The sequence below is a fragment of the Marmota flaviventris genome, chromosome 4 (assembly GCF_047511675.1).
Source record: "Marmota flaviventris isolate mMarFla1 chromosome 4, mMarFla1.hap1, whole genome shotgun sequence".
Classification (NCBI taxonomy): domain Eukaryota; kingdom Metazoa; phylum Chordata; class Mammalia; order Rodentia; family Sciuridae; genus Marmota; species Marmota flaviventris.
Window position 1 is genome coordinate 163,742,883 of NC_092501.1, and position 23,648 is coordinate 163,766,530.

General features: G+C 45.2%; 1 protein-coding gene across 1 annotated transcript in view; it reads left to right on the plus strand.

Moving 5' to 3' along the window:
- Positions 1–23,648, plus strand: part of Myo16 (myosin XVI) — a 403,324-nt gene that overhangs the window by 101,713 nt on the left and 277,963 nt on the right. Inside the window, exons 4-6 of the mRNA XM_027938777.3 lie at positions 6,036–6,144; positions 12,460–12,584; positions 15,969–16,094. Coding sequence (XP_027794578.3) covers positions 6,036–6,144; positions 12,460–12,584; positions 15,969–16,094 — 360 coding nt within the window. The remainder of the gene's footprint in view (positions 1–6,035; positions 6,145–12,459; positions 12,585–15,968; positions 16,095–23,648) is intronic.

Genomic DNA, 23,648 nt, shown 5'->3' on the forward strand with positions numbered 1-23,648 from the left:
TATTCATATGTTAGAGAGTTATTACTACATGAAACCATTTACCAGTATATTCATTGAGATCAACTATTTACATAACTTAAGCCAATAAAATGTTTATTGAGAGAATCATGAACCTATCATTTTATCTGTCATCTGGCGTGTGGTAAGGGAAGTTCCCACCTGGAGGAATGACTTATTTGAGCTCCATCTCCAGCACTGCAGGAGCACAGTTTAGGAGAAATTGTAAGTTGAATGGCTTTCCATTTTCGGTAATTAAAGAAGAAATGTGCTGAGGGCTCCCAGGAGGAACCGTGAAGTCTTCAATTGCAGGAATTTTTTGAGAGGTTGCTATTGATTTTTGCACACATAACATTGATTGCTTTCATTTCCCCAATGAAAACCAATCACGATTGATTTATTTTCTTGATGCAAACTGAAATACTTGCCTTATGGTCTGTATTGTGCAAATACAACATTTTTGTTGTTCTGGCAGTGTAGAACTCTGCCTCAGTCACCATATATTTGCACATATCCTGCAAAAATCACGTATGTCTATTTTTTAGCTGTTAGTTTTTCTTAATCCAGAAGTTCATTTTTAGTGAAACAGAGGCTAATAACTACTGTACTATAAGAAACTGGACATCTAGTGGTTGGGTCTTGGGATGTAAATCAGAAGTTATTTCATACCCATGCACACATGTGCCTGTTCCCTTGGAGCTTAGACTGTTGGCGAGCTGGGCATGTAAGTTGGATCTCTTGAATCATGAGAAAGCATAAATGGGTTCCCCACTTCCAGTATCCTTTTCACATACCCGAGATCCATTTCCATCCTTATTCATATGTTTTTATAGTGTGCAGCATTTAGTTATTGAAAAACAGTGTTTAAGATTTATAAAATGTGTGGGAATTGCTAAGCTGTTGTTCTTACATCAAGAAGTCCAGGCTTGGGTGGTCTTCGTTTTGTATGTGAAAAATTTAGCCTGAAACCCTCATCTTCCCTGATTCTCATCCCCTGAAATGAAACAAGCATGTGAGAAATGCACTGCTCACACCAGCATGTGAGATGTTACTATCAATGTCGAGTGCTGGGCCTCACCAGCAGGGCCGGAGGTCTGTGTGCGGGGAGGTGGTGGGGGCAGCACGTCTCCCATCCAGGAGCCATTTCCCTTGTTTGTACATATACTGCATCCTCACATCAGAGGAGTGAAATGTGAAATGCAAAAACAACACTTTAAAAAAGAATACCAAGTGCATGCCTGTAGAGAAAAAATTATGTTTTAGAACATCACACACACACACACACACACACACACTCTTAAATTCCTATTAAAAATGGGCACTCCAAGAATGATATTTTTATGGATTTGAATTACTTATTTGTTCTCACTTCACAAAATTGAGTAAATTGATTTGCTGTGCCTGAATGGTTCAAAGTATTTTATTTTATTTCTTTTTTTAATTTATTTTTTTTATTGGTTGTTCAAAACATTATAAAGCTCTTGACATATCATATGGTTCAAAGTATTTTAAAAAATAAAAACCTACCAGGCGCAGTGGTGCACGCCTATAATCTCAGCCACTCTCAGGGATGAGGCAGGAGGATTGTAAGTGCAAAGCCAGCCCCAACAATTTAGCGAGGCCCTAAGAAACTTAGTGAGACCCTGTCTCAAAACAAAGAAATATAGATTCGGGACATGGCTTAGTAGTTAAGCGTCCCTACGTTCAATCCCTGGTACCAATAAGTAAATAAATAAAAGCTAGTATGCTACCTTATACATGCTACTGGTTCCCAATCCCATGAGCCTTTCCCCTTTGGTTTGTATGAAATCAGACCTTCCTGGTGGGGTTAGGAGAGCTGCTCTGATATTTTGAGGAAAGTTTTTCATATGGAGATGATCATCTCCATAGTTAAATCCATTATCAATTAAAATCGCACATTTACTTCTGAGTTAGCTGAACTGATAGTAAAAGCCAAGAATCTTCAAGAAGGACATTCATGTTAATCTTAAAGTACAGTAAAAATAAAGAATGTCGACATAAAATTGCTTCGTGTAAAAGGGGAAGCATGGCGGTCTTTGCCATGTGCAGGGGCAGGAGGTCAGCAAAACCTCCCGGGCTCTGCTCAGGCGTCTGAAGCACAGCGGCTCTCCTCCTCCTCCAGATCCTCAGGTTACACTGTGGAAATGGACTCGGGAACCCCTGAGTTCCAAAGGGCAGATTTTGCCTGTAAAACTTGTCTGAATTGTAACCTGGAAATCACTGAAAGCGCCACGTGCCAAGATGCTTTGCTCTGGCTGCCCAGGATCTGCATCTCGGCCTTCGAGTCCCGGCTTTGTCCCACGTGCAAGTGTTTCACACAGTTTTGAGCAGCTGCTCCACCCGTATTGCCAATGGAACACAGGTCTCCTGTGTTGTGGGGCTGGGGGAGCCAGCTGGTGTTTGATGGCTGCGTGACAAGGGGCCCAGCATCCAGAGTGAGTTGGGAGCTCATGGGCATCCAGAGGAGAGTGTGGAGGATGCCGAGGCATCGACTGCATGGAGGACTGGCACGCAGCTCCCCACCTGTCTACTCTAGAATGCTCCGAAGGTCAACTGCTGGAGCTGCCCAGCCAGCTCTAGACCTCTGGACTTTGGTTCACACTCTCCCTGCAGAGTTGAACGCATCACAAATAGCCACAGGTATTCACCATAGGCACAATAAGAATCCACATTATTTTCACACATCCCAGAGTGGAGTCTGGTTATTTAAGGAGTGTTTGTCTCCACATGTGTACTTCCTGGCAGTGCTCCAGTGGAAGTGCTTCCAACAGGCCCTCTGACGCCCTCCAGCAGTTTAGTCTCAGGAAAGGGGCGTATGTTCAGTGGGAGGCATCAGCCTTGCCGCAGCCGTGATGTGCGTTACCGCTGTACCGGCCAGTCCTGCACTGGGGCCGTGTTATTAATACCTGGCCAGACTTAACCCATTTCCTTTTCACAACAACCCATTATCTCCATTTTCTATCTCTGGAAACTAAAGGCAGGGGGTAACTTGGTCACGGTCATGTGACTGACAGGGGTGTCAACTGGAGTCCTGTGCCAAGTTCTGGCCTTGGTGGAGAACGGGGTGCTTATCTGGGGACAGTCACCCATACACTTACCCGGGGCCATGTGGGTTGACAACAACAGCGAGGGGAGGTTGCGTCTCAGAGCTCTGTGTGGGAAGGACCTGGAGGGGATCACACTCAGGACCATTGCACCTGGAGCTCCTGATTGTCACGACTGAGGAAACCCAGACACGGAAACCTTCCCAGTCTGCCCCAGGCTCCAAGTGAAGACGCGGTGGAGAGACTGAACCGCTGGCCCCAGAGTCTGTGCTGCGCCACCGCGCCCCTCATTCCAGCACAAGCACCAGGACGCAACCAGGGACAAGGACAGAGGCCACACACCAGGCTCTTAATGCGAGGAACTGTTGATGTTACTGGGTGGGCCAAGGGAGCGCTGAGTCATGGCAGGACACATGTGTGCGAGTGGCTGCTCTCCAGGGAGAGGAAGAGTAGCCCAGACACGGAAAGCCCCGGAAGGGTGCCTCCACCGACTTCACGCAGCTCCTCCCGGAGAGGACGTGGCTGTGGCCCTCTGGACGTGGGGAAGTCCTCGGTGGCACCCAGGCTGGCTCTGGCTGTCAGAAGCCTCTTGCTGAGTGCTGTATGGTCTCCGTGGAGCTTCCTGCCGACCCATCAGAACCGGTGGGAAGGTGTCCCACTGGAGCCCCACTCACAGTGACTAGAAGGCCCCTCTGCCCAACAGTGCCACCAGGACCAAAGGAAGCCCGGGGAGCCCTCAAGAGCACCGCCTTCTGCAGAGGCTCCTGCCCTCCACTGGGCACCCCACCCTCTTTATAAAGAGGCCATTTTATGTTCAGATTTTGGTGGGACAGTTAAGCAGTTTGCTGCATGTCCAATGGCAGGGAGCTGTCACATTAGGTCTGGCACCTCTACCAGGTGCGCCATGTTGGTGGACTCAGATTCTGCCTCCCTTGCCTATCGCCCTAAGGACCTCTGTTGGCATGTGTCCTCTAGGAGCGAGGTGCGAGTGTGCGCGTATGTGTGTATGCACATATATTTGTGCTTCTGCGAGGTGGAAGTTTTACGTGTATATGAAATCTTGGGATTCTCTAGATGTGTAAGTGACTTTGTGCTGGGCCCCAGGACCTGCTTCTCCCTGAAGGATGCTGAATTTCATTCTAGGGTTGAATGTAGTAGTAAAGGGAGGGGTGGTCTATGAGAAAGTGTCCATCCCCTGTGAAGGCATTTGCCACACATGCAGTTCCCCAAGAGGTAAAGCAAGTGAAGGGGTCTCCTCAGGCTCAGCAGGGGATGTGCAGGGTGAAGGGAGGCTTCAGGATCATATGTTTCATCTGAGTCCAACCACATGGCCCCACCCATGGTCCTGCATCCCATCATACCAATGAATGGCAGCTTGCAGAATAAGACCGTTGATGAGACTAGATTCCACTGACCCTGTAATTCAGTGTCCCCAATGGTTAAACCATGGAGTTGACTCAGCAGTCTGAGCTCAGAATGGCTCTGAAGGCTGGGAAGGAACATTTCTGGTTCTCTCATGACATGAGCTGATGGCTAAAGGCCTTGTGCTCATGAATTACTTATTTATTTATAAGCCTCCCAGTGCCGTCCTGGGAGCCCAGGGGACCCCTCTGTGCTCGCAGTCACGATCCCTGCCATGCTGGGTAATGCTGCTGCCCCCTGGACTCCAAAAGCCTTGCTTCAGCTTACGCGTCAGGACAGTCCACCACGGGCGCGGCTTGGTTAGGTGCAGCACCACTGTGTGCTCTGCGTTCCTCACCTCCCACTTCCCACCATCCCGGGCCTCAGCAGTAGGCTCAGGCCCAACAGTACAACTGCACCACGCCCCAGATCCCATCTTGGAGGGCTTATCCCCAAGGCCACCCACCTAGAGCCAGAATTCCTACCAAAATTTTAACAAGGAAGATAGAATATAAATAATTATTTTTAAAAAATGTTTTTTAGTTGTTGATAAACCTTTATTTTATTTATTTATACATGGTGCTGAGAATGGAACCCAGTGCCTCACACATGCCAGGCAAGTGTGCTACCGCTAAGCCACAACCCCAGCCCAATAATTATTAATTAGAGAAAAAGAGTCAACTACATGCTATAATGAAGAGAACTCTTTAAAATACTGGAATAGCAGATGAAGGAATCAGATACTGCTTCTGGGACTGAGGGGCATATGTTCACTCCATGCCCTTGCAGAAGAGATGTTATCCATGCCTGATAAAGTTTACGGAGCTCGTTAAAGAATGTGGAGCAGTGGGGACAGTTCATGGGACCAGTGTTTAAAAGCAAATCTTTCATTGTACCTAAGCTGGGAAGGACATGGGTATGGCAAGAGGGCTCAGGATGATGGTGACAAAGGACCCTTGGGGTAAAGATCAGAGTAGCCATGTTCAATGTAGTCAGTCCATTAGGGACTCAGTTTACACTCTTCATTAGAAAACAGTTCTGGAAAGTTCCAGGGGGACTAGCACAGCCCTTTACTAAATCAATGCAGTGTGATAACAGCTCCCAGAAGAGTATCTGTGGAGAACAGGAGCTTGGAGACTTTCGTGGTGGACTGGGGAAGATTGTCCCAGTCCAGCCTATTCACGGGAGAGTTCACTGAGGCTCTCTGAGGGCCTTGGGCATCGTCTGTGTGTGGACGCAGGGCAGCAGAGAGCAGGAGCCAACACCTGGACACCATGTAGCAGCCATCCATCCCCTAGTGTGGGTGCAGCAGCAGGCGTGGGAGAAGTGGACTGGCCATGGTGTTGCAAGGGTCAGAGGAACGTCTTGCAAACCTGAGTCTGCACAAGCTATTTCGTATATTTGTGTTAAAATCCATTCTGGCTTGCTCCATGATCTGCAGATTTGTGTCCAACAAACTGTGTCCAGGTCTGTTTTCCCACCAAGACTGAAAGTGAAGCTTGTGATCAGCTTTTTCATCTTAAGGGTGTACATAATGGCACTTTTTGTTTCTGTTCGTTTCTTTTCACCTAGGCCGGAGCCAATGTCCTTCTCCAGGACGTCAATGGAAATATCCCGCTGGATTACGCTGTGGAAGGGACAGAATCCAGCTCTATCCTGTTGACCTACCTGGATGAAAACGGTGAGCCGCAGCTTGTGGGAGAGGCTGAAGAGGAGCTGGACGGGCAGAATGTGCATGTGTGCTCCTTGTGCAGCCCGCTGGTGTGGCTGATGGGCTCTCGTTTCCCTTCCTGGCACAAGTAGGGAATTGTCCCATGCCCCTCCACGGCCTTCCCCGCTCTGCACCGTACGTTTAATCCGCACAGCTTTCTGCACACCGGCAGAAATCCAGAGGCAACGAGGAGGGACACTTGAGCAGGCCTCTGAGGTCCATGATTAGTGGCACTGGGTTGTAATTATCATCTGTTCTCCCCCCCGCCCCCTGGGAGGGGAAGGACGTGAAGCAGCACAATTGAATTTTGAGCTAATGAGTGCGAAGTCATCTCAGGAGTGTTCCCCTGGGAGCCGGTGGTCCTAGCGGGAGTTCAGACAGCGAGGACTTGGGTAGGGGCAGGGTGAGCAGCACCCTGGAAGCCACTCTGTGACTTAGATCCACCACCATGGTCAGGAGACAGCCTCAGGAACATGATGCTATCCTGCAGAGTTGAGGCTGAGCCCTGGGAGTGTCACTGACAGGGTGCTAATTACACAGACCCAGCGGAGAGCTCAGGAGCCAGCACAGCCCTGTGAGGCACCAGGATCCCTGACCCTGGCTGGCATGAAGGTGAAGAGCTGCCCCCCTCCCTTTTCCTGCTATTTAGGAATCAATAAGAACAAGGACATTCCCATCCTTTCAAGGATACCAGTGGCCAGAGGAAAGGGTCACAGAGTTTCAGTCGCTAAGATCCGGTGATTTCCCCTTTCTCGTCTCAGGAGAAGCTCCCTGCATGCAGACCTGTTCCCTGCTGCACCCGTCCAGGTCACATGTCACAAAGGTTTATCCTGAGCAGGGCTCAGAGGATGATCACTGCTTGGTAGCCCTGAATTCTCCAGAAATGGTCCCATTGGCTCTGAAGGCTAGTAGCAATGGCTGTCCTGACGGGGACCTGAGCCTCCTGTGCTGGAGAGCACCGCGGTCAGAGCAGAGCAGGCTCCTGTGGCTGCTGTGTGTTCATTGCCCACCTGCAGCTGCTGTGCCCTGGGTTCAGTGGGCCACACACAGCCCCCCGTCCTCGAGCTTCTCTTGCAGGAGAGCTCAGAGGTTCTGGAATTTGCACAATCCGTGTTCTCTCTAACAAAACCACATGAATTCAGAAGTCGATTAAAAATTGGTCAGACAGGAGAACAACAAGAAAAAGGGACCGAGTCTGAGTGGTTTGGAGGAAATCTGTCACAAGCATGGCTGTCACAGTCAGTGTGTCAACGGCGTGTTAGCTGGAGCCAACTCAATTTAATACCTCTTCAGTTTTTAATTCTGTTTCTTACTTGTCACCGCCGAGGCCTGGCTCGGCCGTCCCATCCATCTGCCCCTCCCTCGCATCTGTCACGTCCTGGCTCTGCTCCTGCCAGTCTTGCTTCTGCTTATCGCACCCTCTGCCCAGTTCCTACTAAACACTCTGAGTTCCATTCATTCCCTTCCCCCTGGCTGGTGTGCCTTTGCCGTCTGCGGTGACAGCCCGGGCTGGGGTCCTCAGCAGTTCTGACGTTCCTCACGAGGAGGTCTCCTTGTGATTCAGCTCTCAGTACTTCAGCGCTGCCTTATTATAACCGGGTGGCCACGGTCTTGGACATTCACGCTGCATCCCTACAGGTTCAGATCAGACACTTATCATGCTGTCACATCAGGGTGCAGGCGGCGGGAGGGGCAGGCCATGTCATGAACAAGCTGATTACATGGAAAATCGCTGGTCACAGGCTGTAATTGTACTGTCACCAGCAAGTCACACTGTAATCTCGGGCGCAGCAATTAACCTCGGCTCCCCGCCTGAGCTTCCCGGGCTGGGAAATGAGACAGCGATGCAGGGTGATTGAGCCTTGATGAATCTAGAGCTTCCGGGCAAGGCCAGCCAGCCGCCATACAAGGGAAACAGTGGACTCCAGTGAGCCACCTAAGAGAGGGAGCACTGAGAGGGAGCTGGGGTGGTCAGGACAAAAGACCAGTGGAGATCTATATGTCCATGTCCTGAGAAGGGCAGAGCTCACGGGGCTCTGTGCACATCACCACCCACTGTGTCCTCTCCTGCACCTGCAGTGTCCCTTTGGAAAACCGTGGCTCCCCTGCCTGCTCCTCAGCCACTGAAGGTCAGCCTCCCACCTGACCCACCCCTGGGAATGCCCCTGAGGGCTGACACTGCCTTCTGTGGCCTTCCATCCAGGGACCACCTCCCTCTTCTACTTTATTACTTCATCTCTCTGTGACATCCAGCAACCCTGGCCACTCTCCTGGGAAGATCTTTTCCCGGTTTTCTTCTCTTGAGCTTCCGTGGGGCTGGCCTTTGGGTGTTCCTCTTATGAATTCAGGTTCCTGAGTGTTGGTCTCTAGGTCTATTCCTTGAAAATCTTTTCCCTGGCACATGGCGACTGGAGTCCCTGTTGGCTGGTGGTGTTGTCACCTGCCCCGAGGGTATTCCTGCACCCTACCCCCTTTCTACACTCCAGTCCTGGGCGGGTAGTGTCATCAGGGACCTACACGTGGAGCTGAGACCATCTGAGATGACATGTCCCTGTTAGACTTACGTCACCCTTTCTCACTGTATCTATATCCCACAGTTTGCCATTACAGCCAGGAATACAGGTGTCTGAACCTTATTTTTATTCTCCCAAATCCCTGGTGTCTGGTCGTCACTGAGTCTCACAGAAGCTGCTTCCTGGGCACCTCTCCTCCGAGTGGGACCCCTCACCAGCCACCCTCTCTGCCTTGGTGAATCTGCATCTCTATTCTGGGTTACTTCGGTGGCCTCCACATCTGCTCACCATGCCCCAGTCTTGCTCTCCCTGTGCACTCTTCATGGTGTCCCTTTGGTTTCCAGATACCAGGTGACCTTCTTTGACTTGTGAAGTCTATTCAGACGCTGCTCCAGCAGCCCCCTCTGCAGAGCCAGGGCAGCCAGGCTGGCAGCGTGTGTAGACTGCCCAGTGATGCCTGTTGCAGACTGGGCACAGGAAGTGGGGGAGGGCAGCAGTAGCCTCCCGTGTGACCCTATCCTTCTCTGCTGGGGCCGCTGTCTGCACTGGCCTCCCCGGCCCTTTTGCTTCCTTGGGTCTCCTAGGAACCTCCCTCTGGTGACAGCAGCGTGGGTGAGTTGAGGTTCTGTTGGAGAAACCCAAGCTGATCCCCCGGCATGGGTCAGTCAGGTGAATGCAAACGCTCGTTTAGCTTTGTTTCCTTTTTGAGGGTAAAATCCTGTTTCTGGATATTCAGATGATGCTGGTATTACATAAGCTAATGAATAAAAATGAAGTGCCCAGAGCTTATGGGAACACCAAGATGGAAGGACATGAGACGCCACAGGCTTGACAGAGCCGGGACCCTCACACCTACCTCAGGGAGGGGCTGGGGCACCATTCCAGCTGGTGTGCCTTGGAGAGCTGTGAGGGGCTGCGGTGGCGTCCGGGGCTCAGGGCGCCCATATGGCCTGGTGCAGCCACACCAGCTCCACACAGTGAGGGCCACAGCACAGTAGAGCCTCACAGGGAGGGCGAGCAAGTTGTCGTAACAGCATCTCCTGAAGAAGGAGAGTTCAGCAAAGACAGACAGGGATCTGGGAGACTTGGGGGGGGGGGCTATGAAATTTTGGTTTTTGCACAAATGTCTGTTAGCATCAAGAGCTATCAAGCAGCAGTAATAACTCATAGGTAACAACCTGTGGGGTCCAGGTAAATGATTTTGTTTCCAAATTCTATATTAATAGAAATGCCAGATTTCTCTTGAAATAACAAATCTAAGAAGACCTTATATTAATTTTATTGTTTAGAAAAAAATATGAAAATGAAACTAAATTTCTTTTTTAAAAATGAGAATTGGCCCAATAGCCATTACAAAAGGGACTTTCCGTGCACTATCGCCATCTTGGTTGGTTTTGTTCAGGAGAAGTTGGAGACATTTTCTTGACCACCCAGAGACAATTTCTTTAGCGTTGTATTACCAAAAGGAGACTTGTGCTTCTTTTCTGAACGTGTAACAAAAATCACATCATAATTGGCACCATATTTGACTCAAAACCTAGTTGGAAATTAATAGGCTACAAGGTTGAATATTCCCTGTGGCATCTTCAGAACAGGGAGGATCATTCCCCAGGACACATTGCGCTTTGAGTGTGAGAGCAAGGAGTGGCGCAGTACATCTGTGTGTTCATTTCTGTCTTTCATCTTTGAGTCTTGTTCTGGTTTTTATCATTCAGCTTAAATTGCATGCTTAAGTAATTTTCTAAAAGACATATCAGCAAACACTATAACATTAGGAAATTTAACACAATACTATGGCCTTAGATTCCTCTGCCATTTCATATGTGAAATTGAATGCTGACATCTGAGAAATAATATTTTCCAAAATTAAATCACATGGAAAATTCCATAATTTAAAGCTGAGAATAGAGTGACAGTTTCAGCTGGTGTCTAGCGGACCTCACTTCTCTGTTGGGGAAATCGGTTGGTTCTTTTGAAGTGGCACACCAGGGTGCAGAAGGTGAGAGAGAGCTACTGTCCCTGCCTCACCATTCCACCACAGGGAATACCTTCGAAATGAGCTACCCATTTCAAGTATTATTGCATTTTGCTTTATTTTGCTGCTCCCTGACTGCCTATTGCAAAGGAAGACACCCCTGAGGGAATGGCAAGGAATCCACACAACAGAAGGCTCGCTCTCATGGAGCCCTTACTGCCCATGCTGTTTGACATGCTGTGTGCACCTTATTCTCATAACAATGAGGGAAGCAAAACCTGAAAGCCCCACTTTGCAGATGAAGAAACTGAGCAGGGTATGTTTCCTGCCCACGTTGGGCCAGATGTGATCCAAAGGCCCAGCACCCCGGCCGGGACAGCTGGGCTCCTGAGAGCCTCTGCTCCTTTCCCCTGGCAGGCTCTGAGGTGAGCATGGGGGGAGCAGACGAGGAAGCACTCGGGGAAGTGCCAGCCGAGGGGACATGTCTAATGTGGCTCCCGCCTTGAGACTGAGAATTACGGCCTCAACTCTCTGAGGTCTGTGTTATCACCTGAGAGACTGAAGATATTGAAACCCGAACAGGTGAAAGGACTCAGTCACATAAGACCTAGAAAGTGCTCAGCAGAGTGGCTGGCTGAGAGCAAACACGTGTGAGAGGGAGAGAACCTCATCACCGTCCCCATCACCAACATCCCCACCCTGTCACCATCATCTCCACTATCACTGATCACCATCGCCATGATCATGGCCACCACTGTCGTCATGATCACCACCACCACCACCATCACCATTCCCAGTCCCACCATCTCCACCACCATCTCCACCACCACCATCTCCACCACCACCACCATCTCCACCACCACCATCTCCATTATCATCATATTCACTGTCAACTGTAGCAGATACATTATTTGTCCTTGGTAAGTATTCATTTAGCCTGGAGCCACTTCTGGGATCAGGTTAGCCATAAATGAGGAGAGGCGAGCTACCATAAAGGTCATGCTATCATGAAGTTTCAGGTTGAAGTAGATGCTGACGAGAGGTGTGAGCAGGAGGTAAGCAGACCTGGGCTTTCTGTGTGTGAATCACCCACTCAGTTAAGAAAGACAGAGTTTCACTCAATGTCGGTTGTCTCCATTAACATGATGGTCATGGAGTGTTTAGAGGGAGCATCCTTCTAGAGTGGTCATTTTTGAAGTAATTTGTAGATGTAGAGGCAGTTCTCAGAGATAGTCACAGACGGTCCTCATGCACCATTACTTGGAGCTGCCTCCATTGCTACACAGGGGTGTCGTTATCTATTTATCAAAACTAGAAGTTAGCCTTGGGTCCATAGTGGTATTCACTAAACTATAAATGTTGTTTGATTTCTCTAGCTTTTCTACTAAAGTCTTTTTTTTTCTATTCCGGGATGGTACATTGCTTTTAGGAGCAACTATTGAGACCAGAAAGTCTTAGAGAATAAAAAACATATCTTGGTGATTTTTTTCAATTCAATTTAAGTACTTCAAAATACTTGGGGCATTGTGTGTGGATGGTTTATATTAAGGCATGTACTTCCACAGAGCCTGACAAGTCTGAAGAATAGAACAAGTGGTCATTTTTTTTCTTCCTTTGAAGACTGTACTCTAGTTAGAAGTAGAATGCATGCAGAGGGAAGCAGTCATCCTGGAGCTGAGAGTGATCGCCCTCAGTGGAAAGGGGCTTCCCCAGCGGAACATGCTGAAAGATGCCCCGCAAGCCAGGCAGACCCCACAGCATCTCTGTGTCCATTTTGAAAGGTTCTTTCTCCGCCAGGAGTGGATCTGACCTCCCTGCGCCAGTTGAAGCTGCAGAGACCCATGAGTATGTTAACAGATGTCCAGCACTTCCTGTCGTCCGGAGGCAATGTCAACGAGAAGAATGATGAAGGAGTAACCCTGGTAGGTCACTCTGTTTGACTCAGAAATTGTTTAAATAGAGGATTTCAGTTGATCCTGAAACATAGAATTGAATAGATTCGACCTTTAAACAATCTGAGGTTTTGTTGATCATGAAAGTATTCATTGTAGAAATCTTGCAAAACACATAAGTATGTAAAGAAGGGTGTGAAGAGTCTGTGGGTCGCCACCGAGGTAGAACCCAGGTGTGTGTGTGGTGTTTGCTTCAAGCCTTCTTCCCATGCATGCTTTTCCTACAAGTTCAAAATCATTTTTGTGTGTTACTTTGTCACTGCGAGTTTGAGACATGACGTATTGGAGACACTCATTTTCACTTTAAGCAAAACAAATTACTTCTGAATAATTCAGTTCAGAAATCCAGGAAACCCCCCCCCACCCCGTGCCATGGCACTTTGGTTGCTGTCAGGCACAGCTGTAGTAGATTAGAAATTGATCAATCAAATTTGGATTGAATTTGATATAATCCTAATGCTAATTACCAAAATGAATTTTGCCTTGTCAATCCCTACACTTTCCCAGCCTCAGCATGCCTGGGTTAGACTTACTGAGGACAGATGAAGTGTGTTAACCCTCGGGGGAGAAAGAGGAGAAGGTGGGTTAGGGTGGAGGAGGAGCCTGGGGCAAGGACATCATTGGCCTCAGCCAAGGAAGTCAACAATTCAGCACAGAAGGAAAGAGGATGGGAACCAAACCCTGGGATGAGGGAGAGGTGGAGCATCCAGAAATGAGACCAGGGGAGGCAAGCTCGGGAAGAGTGGGAAGCCAGGAGCCCAGGGCACACAGGGACACGGAGCAGCGAACGTTTGCCTTCAGGACTGTTGAGAGCCTGCAGAGAGGATGGTTACTCAGAGGACTGGTGGTCTTGCTCTCCGAGGGCAGTATCCGTGGACTGGTGGTCAGAAGCAGATTAAAGTGAGCTATTAAATTAATAGTCCATTCCTTGCCTGTGATAAAGTCCTGTCTGACATGTAGCAGAAATAGAGAGCCTCTCTTTTTGTACACTAGCAAGGATTGCAGCTTTATATTTGTTTAAAAACCGCTGCCAAAGACAAATAACATGCATGCTCCAGCTGTGGCTCACGTATCCTTCAGTAGAGAAGCTATTGAAGGAATCGATACAGAGCAGTAAATTGCTATTATTTTCAACCATCTTCAATTTTGACATTGCTTGTGACCATTTATCAGACAGCATAAAAGTTGCACATAATTGCTTTGTAATAACAGCATCCTGTGGTGGTCAGCTCTGAGCTTTGACAAGAAAGAAGCAGTGAACAAAAGCCGGGGCTCCCTAGGGGACCACAGCCTACAGGGAGGGGCAGTTCCCTGAGGTGTGTCTCTTATGGTGACGACGTCCTTGCTGGAGGTCTCCTTCTGGAAGGTGCGCCGTGTGTATGCTTTTCTGTGTATTGTTGGAGAGAAGGACGAGAAAGTGCCTTTGTTCGCGGGTCGATTTCCGCGCTCTGAGTTGGAATGTCAGCTGTGTTTCGAAATGAGGCCTAATTTCCCAGCTGGTAAATTGTCATGTGCAAAAGACAAAAACTACCAGCACAAGGCTCAGTGGGGAGAGGCTTCAGTCAGATGTAAAGAGCTTCCCTCGCTTCTTAGATGCACAGCAAGATGACCACATGTAAAGCAGCTCCTTATGAAGAGACCTTTTAGTTTATATTAATAATGTTCTTAAAAGTAAACAAAAGCCTCAGAAAAGGATACAGTTGTTAAAATGCCTTCCATGTTCCAGAGCACATGAAAATGAAGTGCTTAATCTGAGTAGGTTAATCTCTTGAAAACATCTGTGTGTCTTAACTAGCGCCTATGTATGGTGGCACCCCTTCCTCTCTCTGTCACAGACTTTGACTGGTCAGACCTCTTTTTCTTGGGAAATAATAATCCAGGGGGTACAAATACCAGCCCTCACGTTTCCCTCTGCCTGTTCATTTCACTAGTGCTAGTTTATCCCCTACCAAAGACACAATGGCAAACGTTGACGAGGTTCCAAACGGTGGACACCAGGTTTTGCTCTGTGGAAAGCACCTCTCCCCTGCAGGGGCTGGCTTTGTGCACGTGACTTCAAGAGGTCTTGAGTAGCAGTTGCAGACCAACTAAAGTGTCCATTCCTGACTCTGGTGTTAGAGTCAATTTTATACTCCTAATGAAAATCTTCTGAAATCCAGATGCTATTGCAGATAGTGTAAATAACTAGACAATCATTTGCTGATTATTCAAATAATGCAGAATAAATTTAGAAGTGGGTGAAAGACTTGATCTCTAGGAGAAAGTAGACTAAATTCTACAGTACCCATGGATGCATCGTTCTTGACACTGTTTGCTAGAATATGAAAGAGGTGAATTCTGTGTGTAACAAACCGTGGGATGAGCAATGTGAAACATGGTGTCTTAATGTTTGTGCTATAAATTAGATGAATTATTCTTGTTCTAATGAAGTTGATAGATAGAACAAGAATGAAACACGTGAGTGTATGCTACAGACTGAAGAGTGTTAGTCCAAAGTAGAAAACAGGTGTTTCTGTAAATTGCATCTTTGTGTGTGTGTGTGTGTGTGTACATGGGTGTGTGTTTTCACTTTACTATATGTTGTTTTTATGATTAAAACAGAAGAGTGCTCCTTGCCAGGGTTTTACAGGGTTTAAGTTGTGTTTTCTCTTGGTCCTTTCCTGACAGTTTCTTCCTTCCTGTGTCTATACAACAAATCACACCACACACTTCCTGAGTAACCTCATTTACTTTGGGCGAGGCCTTAGAGACAAAACTCCTCACTTAAAAAATAGAAGCAAATGCTTTAAACTCTGATCTCATTTTTGTAGATCCTGAGGCCTCATTTCTAAACTTCAGATTCCGTGGAGAACTAAACCAGGAGAAATGTTAAGTGTTAACTGTCAGCTGATCCTCCCCAGGTCCCCGGGCCTTGACCAGTACATGAGCATCTCAGGGATCACAGTTTTTGTGCTGGCTTTGAAACCCTCCTGCAGCACCAAGGACAGCCTGCAGAGTTAAAGTCGGGGAAGATTTGGCCTGAGGTCAGGCAGTAGTGAACTATTCTGTTATCACCTCTTGTGTGTTAAAACATTCAGGTCACAGTGAAGAGGAACTCAGGGAGGATAGGAATGACAAAATGTGCACACTATGAGAGTCAAAGGAAAATAAATAAGAGTTCTTAATAAGCCAGAATGTTTCCTCCAAAGCTATCCACGTACACGTAATGAATAAAATCACAGGGCTTTTGCTTACATGCTCTTTGTCTCAGATCCAGTATTTTATGAAATAGCTCTTTTTATACAACTCAATAAATCACATTGATGTCACTGTTCTTTTTAAAAAGTAGAATGACAGGACATCTCCTCCTCACAGTTACACATGGCGTGTGCAAGTGGCTACAAGGAGGTGGTGTCACTTATCCTGGAGCATGGTGGAGACCTCAATATTGTGGATGACCAGTACTGGACGCCCCTCCATCTGGCAGCCAAGTACGGCCAGGTAAAGCCCTTTTAAAATTGTTTCCAAAGATCATTTTTATAATCCGTATAGAATTTTATATTTGATTTTTGTTTCGAATCATGTACTAATTATTATGTAATTTGGCTTTTGATGATATTATCTTACTAAACCAAATGTTTTATAGTTAAAGAAAAATATTTAACTTCGTGAGTGCATGCCAGAATATAGGTTTATGACAGCTCTTTTGTGGTCAGAATCACTGGAGAAATAATCAAATCCTATAAACATCTTTTATAGTTAATGCTGTTTTCTTAACATAAGGCTTATAACCTAATTCCTCAAATCTATAATAATTTTGTTTTCTCTGCTTCGTAGACCTAAAACAAAATTAAATTTATATAATATTTTTATCTATAAATTATATTTCATTTTAATGAAAGAAGTTGGATAGCAAATTTTTCTCTCCAGGTTGATTTTGGGCTGCAGATAATATATCTGGAGTAACTATTTACAAGTTAGTTTCTCTCTAGGCATTGGTATACCATGACAAAAAATCAAAATCTAACCCTTTAGTGGTTTACATAAGTAAATGTGATAGAGTGCTCACAATAATTCACTGATATAAAAAAACCTAGTTCTAAAATATGAATAATATTTTGTTAAAGAAAGTCTTAGTAGCAATGGTATGAAAAATAGCTGTTTTAGTACTATTTACTGTTAAGCTAAACTTGTTCATTTCAAAACAGTTTCAGGTAAAATCACATTCAGTTAATTTATAGTGAATTGAATCTCTTGGATATTAACCAGAATGCAAAATATCTATCATGAAATTTGAGTAAAGCAATTGTTGAAACACTTGAACACATTTGCGTATCCTGTATTATAGAAAAATAACATATTGTTTGGAGAATGTTCCAGTAAAGAGAACATTGCTTTGACAACGTTTCCTGTAGAAAAGGGTTCATTTATTCGGTATACAAAATTAACAGACTGTTAAACAGTGCTTCCATTAGGTAACTGTGTGTGAGAATGAGTGGACTGTATATGAGGCTGTGGCTGCAGGCAGGTGAGGCTTTGACCTCAGGTTCCAGTACCCCAGGCCTCCTGGCCACAGGAGGTTGCAGCTCAGTGCTGAGGACACCATCAACACCAGTACTCCATTTCTAGCATGGCAGCAATTGGGGACACTCAGGGTTAGAAAACTTATGCTACTGAAAAATAGAGAATTCAGCATGCAGGCAAGTCTGGTCAACTGGAACACAACGTGGAGGGCTTTGCTAAGGAAATGGTCATCAGTAAATTATCAAAATGTCCTGTAATATTCAGGGATTGCTTCTTGAAGAAGCTACATCTGGAAGCATGTGGAAGCTTATTAAATTGCAGCAGAATGCTACCCTAACTTGAAGGAACTAGGCTTCCATTTTACCTGAATTCTCATTTTTTCCCACTGGACTTTTGGACTGTTGATTGGAAAGTAACACTTTAAATAGTAGTAAGTAGATTCCTTCTAACTATTTTCATAGGATAATGAGCTCTCAGTTAATAGGACTAGATTCAATAAAGCTTTTAAAAGAGACAACTTGGATAAATGTATTGTTATTTTTGTTCAAATAGTCTAGTGATTTTTTTTTATCAGAATCCAACATTTGAGTCTTATTTTATCTTATTTCTGATCAAATTATGAGTTGGTGAATCTTATTTATTGTTTTTTATTGTGTTTTCTGGTTCTATGGCTTCCATTTGAGTCTTTCTTATAAACTGTTTTGTTTCTGAGAGATTGTATTCTTTTATTGGTTTCAAGAGAATTTGTAGTTGCTGATTGAAGCATTGTTACAATGGTTATTCAAAATCATTCCTCTGTCAGTTAATCATGTTTTCTGGTTTACACTGTATCTCCTGATCTTGTTATGACAGATGATTTCAATTGTATCTTGCATATTTCAGGGTTTGAGAGTCTCGTTTCTATGTAAATCTATTTCAGCAGGTAGTCACCATGTTGAGGCCTAGCATGCAAATCCTGGCCTTTTTTTTTTGGGGGGGGGGGTCAGGCAGGCTGCGGTTCCCATAACAGGTTAGTCTTTAGATCCTTTGAGGTGTCATTTTGGTCTCTTTTTTAACCTAATGCCCTTGGGCTTCCACTGGCTGCTCCTGGAAAGGATGTCCCCAGGCTGGGCCACTCCTCGCATCTGGACCAGATAGGGAAATCTCCACAGGGACAAACTGACTTCCAAACTCCCCTGTGGGAATGTGATCCTCCTGTGGGTGTGTCTCAGTTGAAAGACAGCACCTGCCCTGGCCCTTCATGGAATAAAGATCCCCTTAGAGGAGTCTAAGGAGGGGACAGACACAGGGAATGGGTTTGCTGTGTGGAGCGCTGTAGGAAAGAAATGCAAGGACAATATGGAAACTGCCCAAGTGAGTAGAGAGCCTCTGTTCTGTAAGATGAAGACAGAACTATGCGCTTAATGAGAAATCACAGTTGAACTATAAATAAATATCAATAATTTATTATAGTTTTACACCTTGGATCTATCATGGTTGCAGAGGAGACATTCCCTTGTTACACGTAGAACCTTAGCCATGAGCCAGAGTGTGGGTATACTAACTCAAGTGGGTTACAAATTCTGAATTTCTGAGGATTTTAACATTGTATTTTCTGCCTTAATGAGGTAATCAGTCTCTTCTAGGGCCAGAACTGGGACTGAATGGTAGCTGCGAGCATGCATTGCTACTTCCCAACTTTTTAAAGAGCCCCTGAAAGTGATCAGCAAAGAGTTAATGTTGCCCATTTTAACTGGACTGAAATGCAGATGTCACAAGAATGAGTAAAGTCAGGATCCAGCAACTCGTGTGAATTCAAATCTCACACAATTAGGGTTTCCTTTTGCACACACGTGTGCTGTATCAGTCTCCTCTCTGCTGGAGGCTTTGCTGGCTCTCGGCTCTTCCCAGAGTGGAGATGGATCGGCGTTGGGCTGCACAGTCTACCTGGTGCACTGAGAAAGTCCACCTAGGAGTCTCGTGAGGTCAAAGCAGACATTCCACAGTAAAGGGGTCAGTCGGCACTGGCCTCTCCGTGCCGACTGTGATCAGGACGGAGCCTGAGCAGAGAGGATTCCTCATTCCACGCATAAACGTTCACTTTTACAGGGCTGAAACACAATGGAATCACTTTTATTGTTGGGGATTTTCACATAGAAAACATTTTGCTTTTGTGACTGAAATGATTTCTGCAGATAGAGGGAGAAAGGTAGATTGTTGGGAGATTGACAGGTTTTCTTGTGGAGTTCTGTAAAGAGCAACATGATTATTAGACTCTGACATTTTTACAAAGGTATAAAATCTTTTGGGTTACTGCTCTTTTTTTCTAATTTATGAAAAATGGAGTCATATTTAATTTTTGACCTCCCATCTCTTCCCCCGCCCCCATTCATTACTTCCTAACTTCCTTTCCTTCTTCCCCATGGTTCAAAAATGAGAAAACCAGGGCTGGGGTTGTGGCTCAGTGGTAGAGCTCTCACCTAGCACATGCGAGGCCCTGGGTTCGATCCTTGGCACCACATAAATAAAATAAAAATGAGAAAATCTCTTAGATCTTTAATATAAACAAATATCTTTATTTTACCCTCTTGGGAAATGTGATATATATATATATATATATATATATATATATATACACACACACACACACACACACACACACACACCTTATTTTTCAACTTGGAAGAAAACTTCTCTTTCTTTAGTAAGCTGTATATTTGGAAATCAAAATAAACTTCTAGATATAAGCACTCTGCAGTAAAAAGACCTAGTATTCCTGAAATAGTTTGTGTTCTGCAAAACAAAACACTAATTTTGAATGGGCGTGTGGGGATTTTAGCAAAGGCCACACCACTGAAGACCTAATCCGTTGTGTAGTGAGAATTCTAAAAGGAGCGGTCATTGACATTTTGGGGATTCATGGGCAGGAAGCTCAGAGTGGGTAAAGGATGCCACTGAAAATATTACAGAAGATAAAACAAGGAACCTGAAGAAGACATTCATATCTGAATCAAGATGATAAGACAAGAAATACAAATGGAAAACACAATTAAGAAATGAGAAAAAATAATTAATACTCCAATAGAACCTCCAAATCAATTTTTTTGGGACGGGAGATACTAGAGATTGAACTCAGGGGCACTCGACCACTGAGCCACACCCCCAGCCCTATTTTGTATTTTCCTTAGAGACAGCGTCTCACTGAGTTGTTTAGGGCCTCACTTTTGCTTCAGCTGGCTTTGAACTTGAGATCCTCCTGCCTCATCCTCCATAGCTGCTGGAATTACAGGTATGCATCACCATGCCCAGCTCCAAATCATTTTTAAAAATTACAACCACTAGGTGAATTTACTAAGGTTTCTCACAGTATCATTACAAACATAAAGTATATGGCAAAAACATATACATACTCACTTACACACACAAATACATGTGTACACACATAACAAATAGTGTGTAAGACTTCTGCCCTGAAACACTACAGAGCATTGCAGTGGTAGTTGGGGACCTACAGAACACAGAGGTCGGCATGCTCATGGTGAAACGCTGGATGTCCTAAGTACTGGGGAGGCAGAAGGGTGGTCCCCAGAGACGTCTTTGGTCTAGCCCTGGACCCTGTCCTTGGGTTGCCTCACAAGGGGGAGCTTTGCAGAGATTAAGGGTGTGGAGCTAAGACTTTCTTGGATTATCCAGGGGGGCCCAGTGTAAGCACAGTACATGGGTCCTTGAAAGTAAGGACCTGATCCTGGCTGAGTCAGAGGAGACCGAAACTGTGGAAATGGCCAAGAGAAGTACCATCCCTGTTCTGAGGTTGGTGGAAAGGTCCTGGAGGCAGGGAGCTGGGGCCAACTCTGTGAGCCTCACATCCAGAGCAGGTCCAGCCCTAACCCCAAGGGGAACACTGCACCACCAGCACCCTGATGTCAGCCCAGCAGTCTGTGTCAGACCTCACCTACGGAAATGTAAGGGGTACATCGGTATTGTTTAAGCACAACTGTGTGGTCATTTGTTAAGATTATAATATAAAACTAACTGTATCTGTGTGTGCAGGGGGTAGGGGGTGGGGGGATTGAATCCAGAGCCTTCCACATTCTAGGGAAGTTTCTGCCATTGAGTTATAGCCCTTGTTCTGTTCTTTTGCCTGCCTGCCTCCCTCTCCCTTCCTCCTCCTCCTCCTCCTCCTCCTCCTCCTCCTCCTCCTCCTCCTCCTTCCATTTTTTTTTTTCATTCTTTTTTTTGGAGAGAGACTCACAAAATTGCCCAGGCTGGCCTCAAACTTGTGATGCTCCTGTTCAGCCTTCTCAGTAGCTGGGATTGATTACAGGTGTACCCCTGGCTAGTTACACATCTGTTTGAAGCAATCCCAGACATATCCTATCTGTCCTTCCTATAGAAATTGAAAAATTAATCCAAGAACTTAAATAATAAAATTCAGACTCTTTTCGAAACTTTTTGTAAGAAGAACCTTTAAGTAAGATGTTCCAGGTCTTAATTGTGGTGCTGGTTACAGGTTTGCTCAAATGTAGAAGTGCATACTTATCTGTGCATTTTGTTGAATTTAGATTTTTAAAAAGAGGTATCAAAAAAATGTAGCTAAGAAATTTCAATTTCTAGCCCAACAGCTGAGTTGAGGTCTCCTAGTTTTGTGGTTTGATTCTATTATTTTGGTGCCCTTGTCTAGGAAAAGTGGCCGCCTGCCAACATTTAGCAAGTGAGAATGATGGTGATGACTTTGTATCACAGAAGTACGAGGAGGCATCCCAGACCCCTCTGTGCTCTATAAACCCAAAGAGAAATCATAACAGCAATTTAAAGACACTTGGAACAGTATCGTGATGAAAGCAATACCTTGTCTATATTCTATATGGAATAGAGGGGGAAAAAGGGTTTAATGGAAATTCACAGCCTTTCACATTGTAAAACATAATAAATGCTTGCATTTTAAATTGAATTTAAAAATTAATAATGAGTGAAATGTTCAACTTATAAAATTTACAGAAATCTAATAAAATAAGAGAATTAGAAATAAGGATTTTAAAAGAGCAAGAAATGTAGAAATATAATATACAGGTAGGGTGTAATAGAAAGGATCAATAATACTGAACCTTGACTCTTGCAAGGATTTAGATGAACCAGATTCTAGAAATATTTGTCCAGAGAGGGAGACAGAAACAAAAGACCACAAAAACTGGCTGATGCTGTGCATGCAGAGGAGACAATAACCAGGTAAAGAGCACAGCTCTTGAAAATACAGGAGGGGAGAGGCAGAGCAAGACACAGCTGTCTTAGAGCATCTCTGCTGCAGTAGAGAAGTTCCAGACACCGGGTAGTTATAGAGTACAGAAATGTCTTTCTGACTGTTCTTAAGACAAGACAACCAGGATGATCGAGGTGCTGTCAGGTTTGGAGTCTGGTGAGGGCCTGGGGTTCCTCTTCCAAGATGATGCCTCAAATGCTGTAGGCCAAATGCTGTGTCCTCACATGGAGGAGATGAAGAGGTAAGAGGGATAAAAAGGATCTGGATGGCAGCCTCCAGACCTTTCCTAAGGTCATGAATTCATTTATGAAGGCAGAATCCTCCAGCCTAATCACCCCTCATGGCCTCATCTTTTAATGCCTCTGCAAGGGGGATTAAAATATAGCATGAGTTTTAGAAGGGACGCAGCATTCAAACAGCAACAATCACCAACAGTGTTGTGACGACAAATTTGAAAGCTTCAAACAAAAATGTCAAATCCCCAGAAATCACACCACAAGGATTTGATTCTAGACCAAAAAGAAAGACAGATCCCATAGCTACCATCTCCAAAGCAGCACCCCCTTTAGCCAGTGATCCATTCTCCGATGGCAGAATCTAGAAACTTTGAAATGTCTGACAGTAAAGTCATTGCAGGCAGGTGGAGCCACAGGGGCTCTTGTTTGGAGTGGGAGTGTTAAGTTGAATAATCACTTTTGAAAAGAACTGGAGCCATCCCATGACGTTGGCCCTGTCTCCCTGTATTCTGGCACTTTTATTCTTAAGTACACACCACCTGCCTGTGTGCACCAGGAGAGATAAGCAGGAATATTTATAAGAACGTCATTTTTGCAAAACTAAATAAACAATTACAAGTAGCTTGAATGTCCACTAAAAGGAAGGTGAATAAATTGTGATATATTTCTACAATGCAATTCTACATAGTTGGGAAACAGAATAAAACAGTTTAACTCAACAACTCCCATGATTCTAAAAAAATGCATTGGTACGCCTTGAAAGCAAGACATAGAAAAATATGTAGCCCAGGGTTGCATTTCTATTATGGTCATAAAAGATTAAGCAATATGTTGGTTAGGGATCCTTCTAGATATGTTTGCTAACCAAATGAAGAAAAATACTAGTAACCCAAAGTTCATCCTAGTGATCAACACCATGAAACAGGAAGGGAGCAGTAATGGGGAGAAATACACAAAGACACTACCAATGACAATTCTAAAAGTTGGGGACACTGAAAGCTATTTAATTACTGATCTTTCAATGTTATATAAATAATACATATGCACTTTGTGTGATAT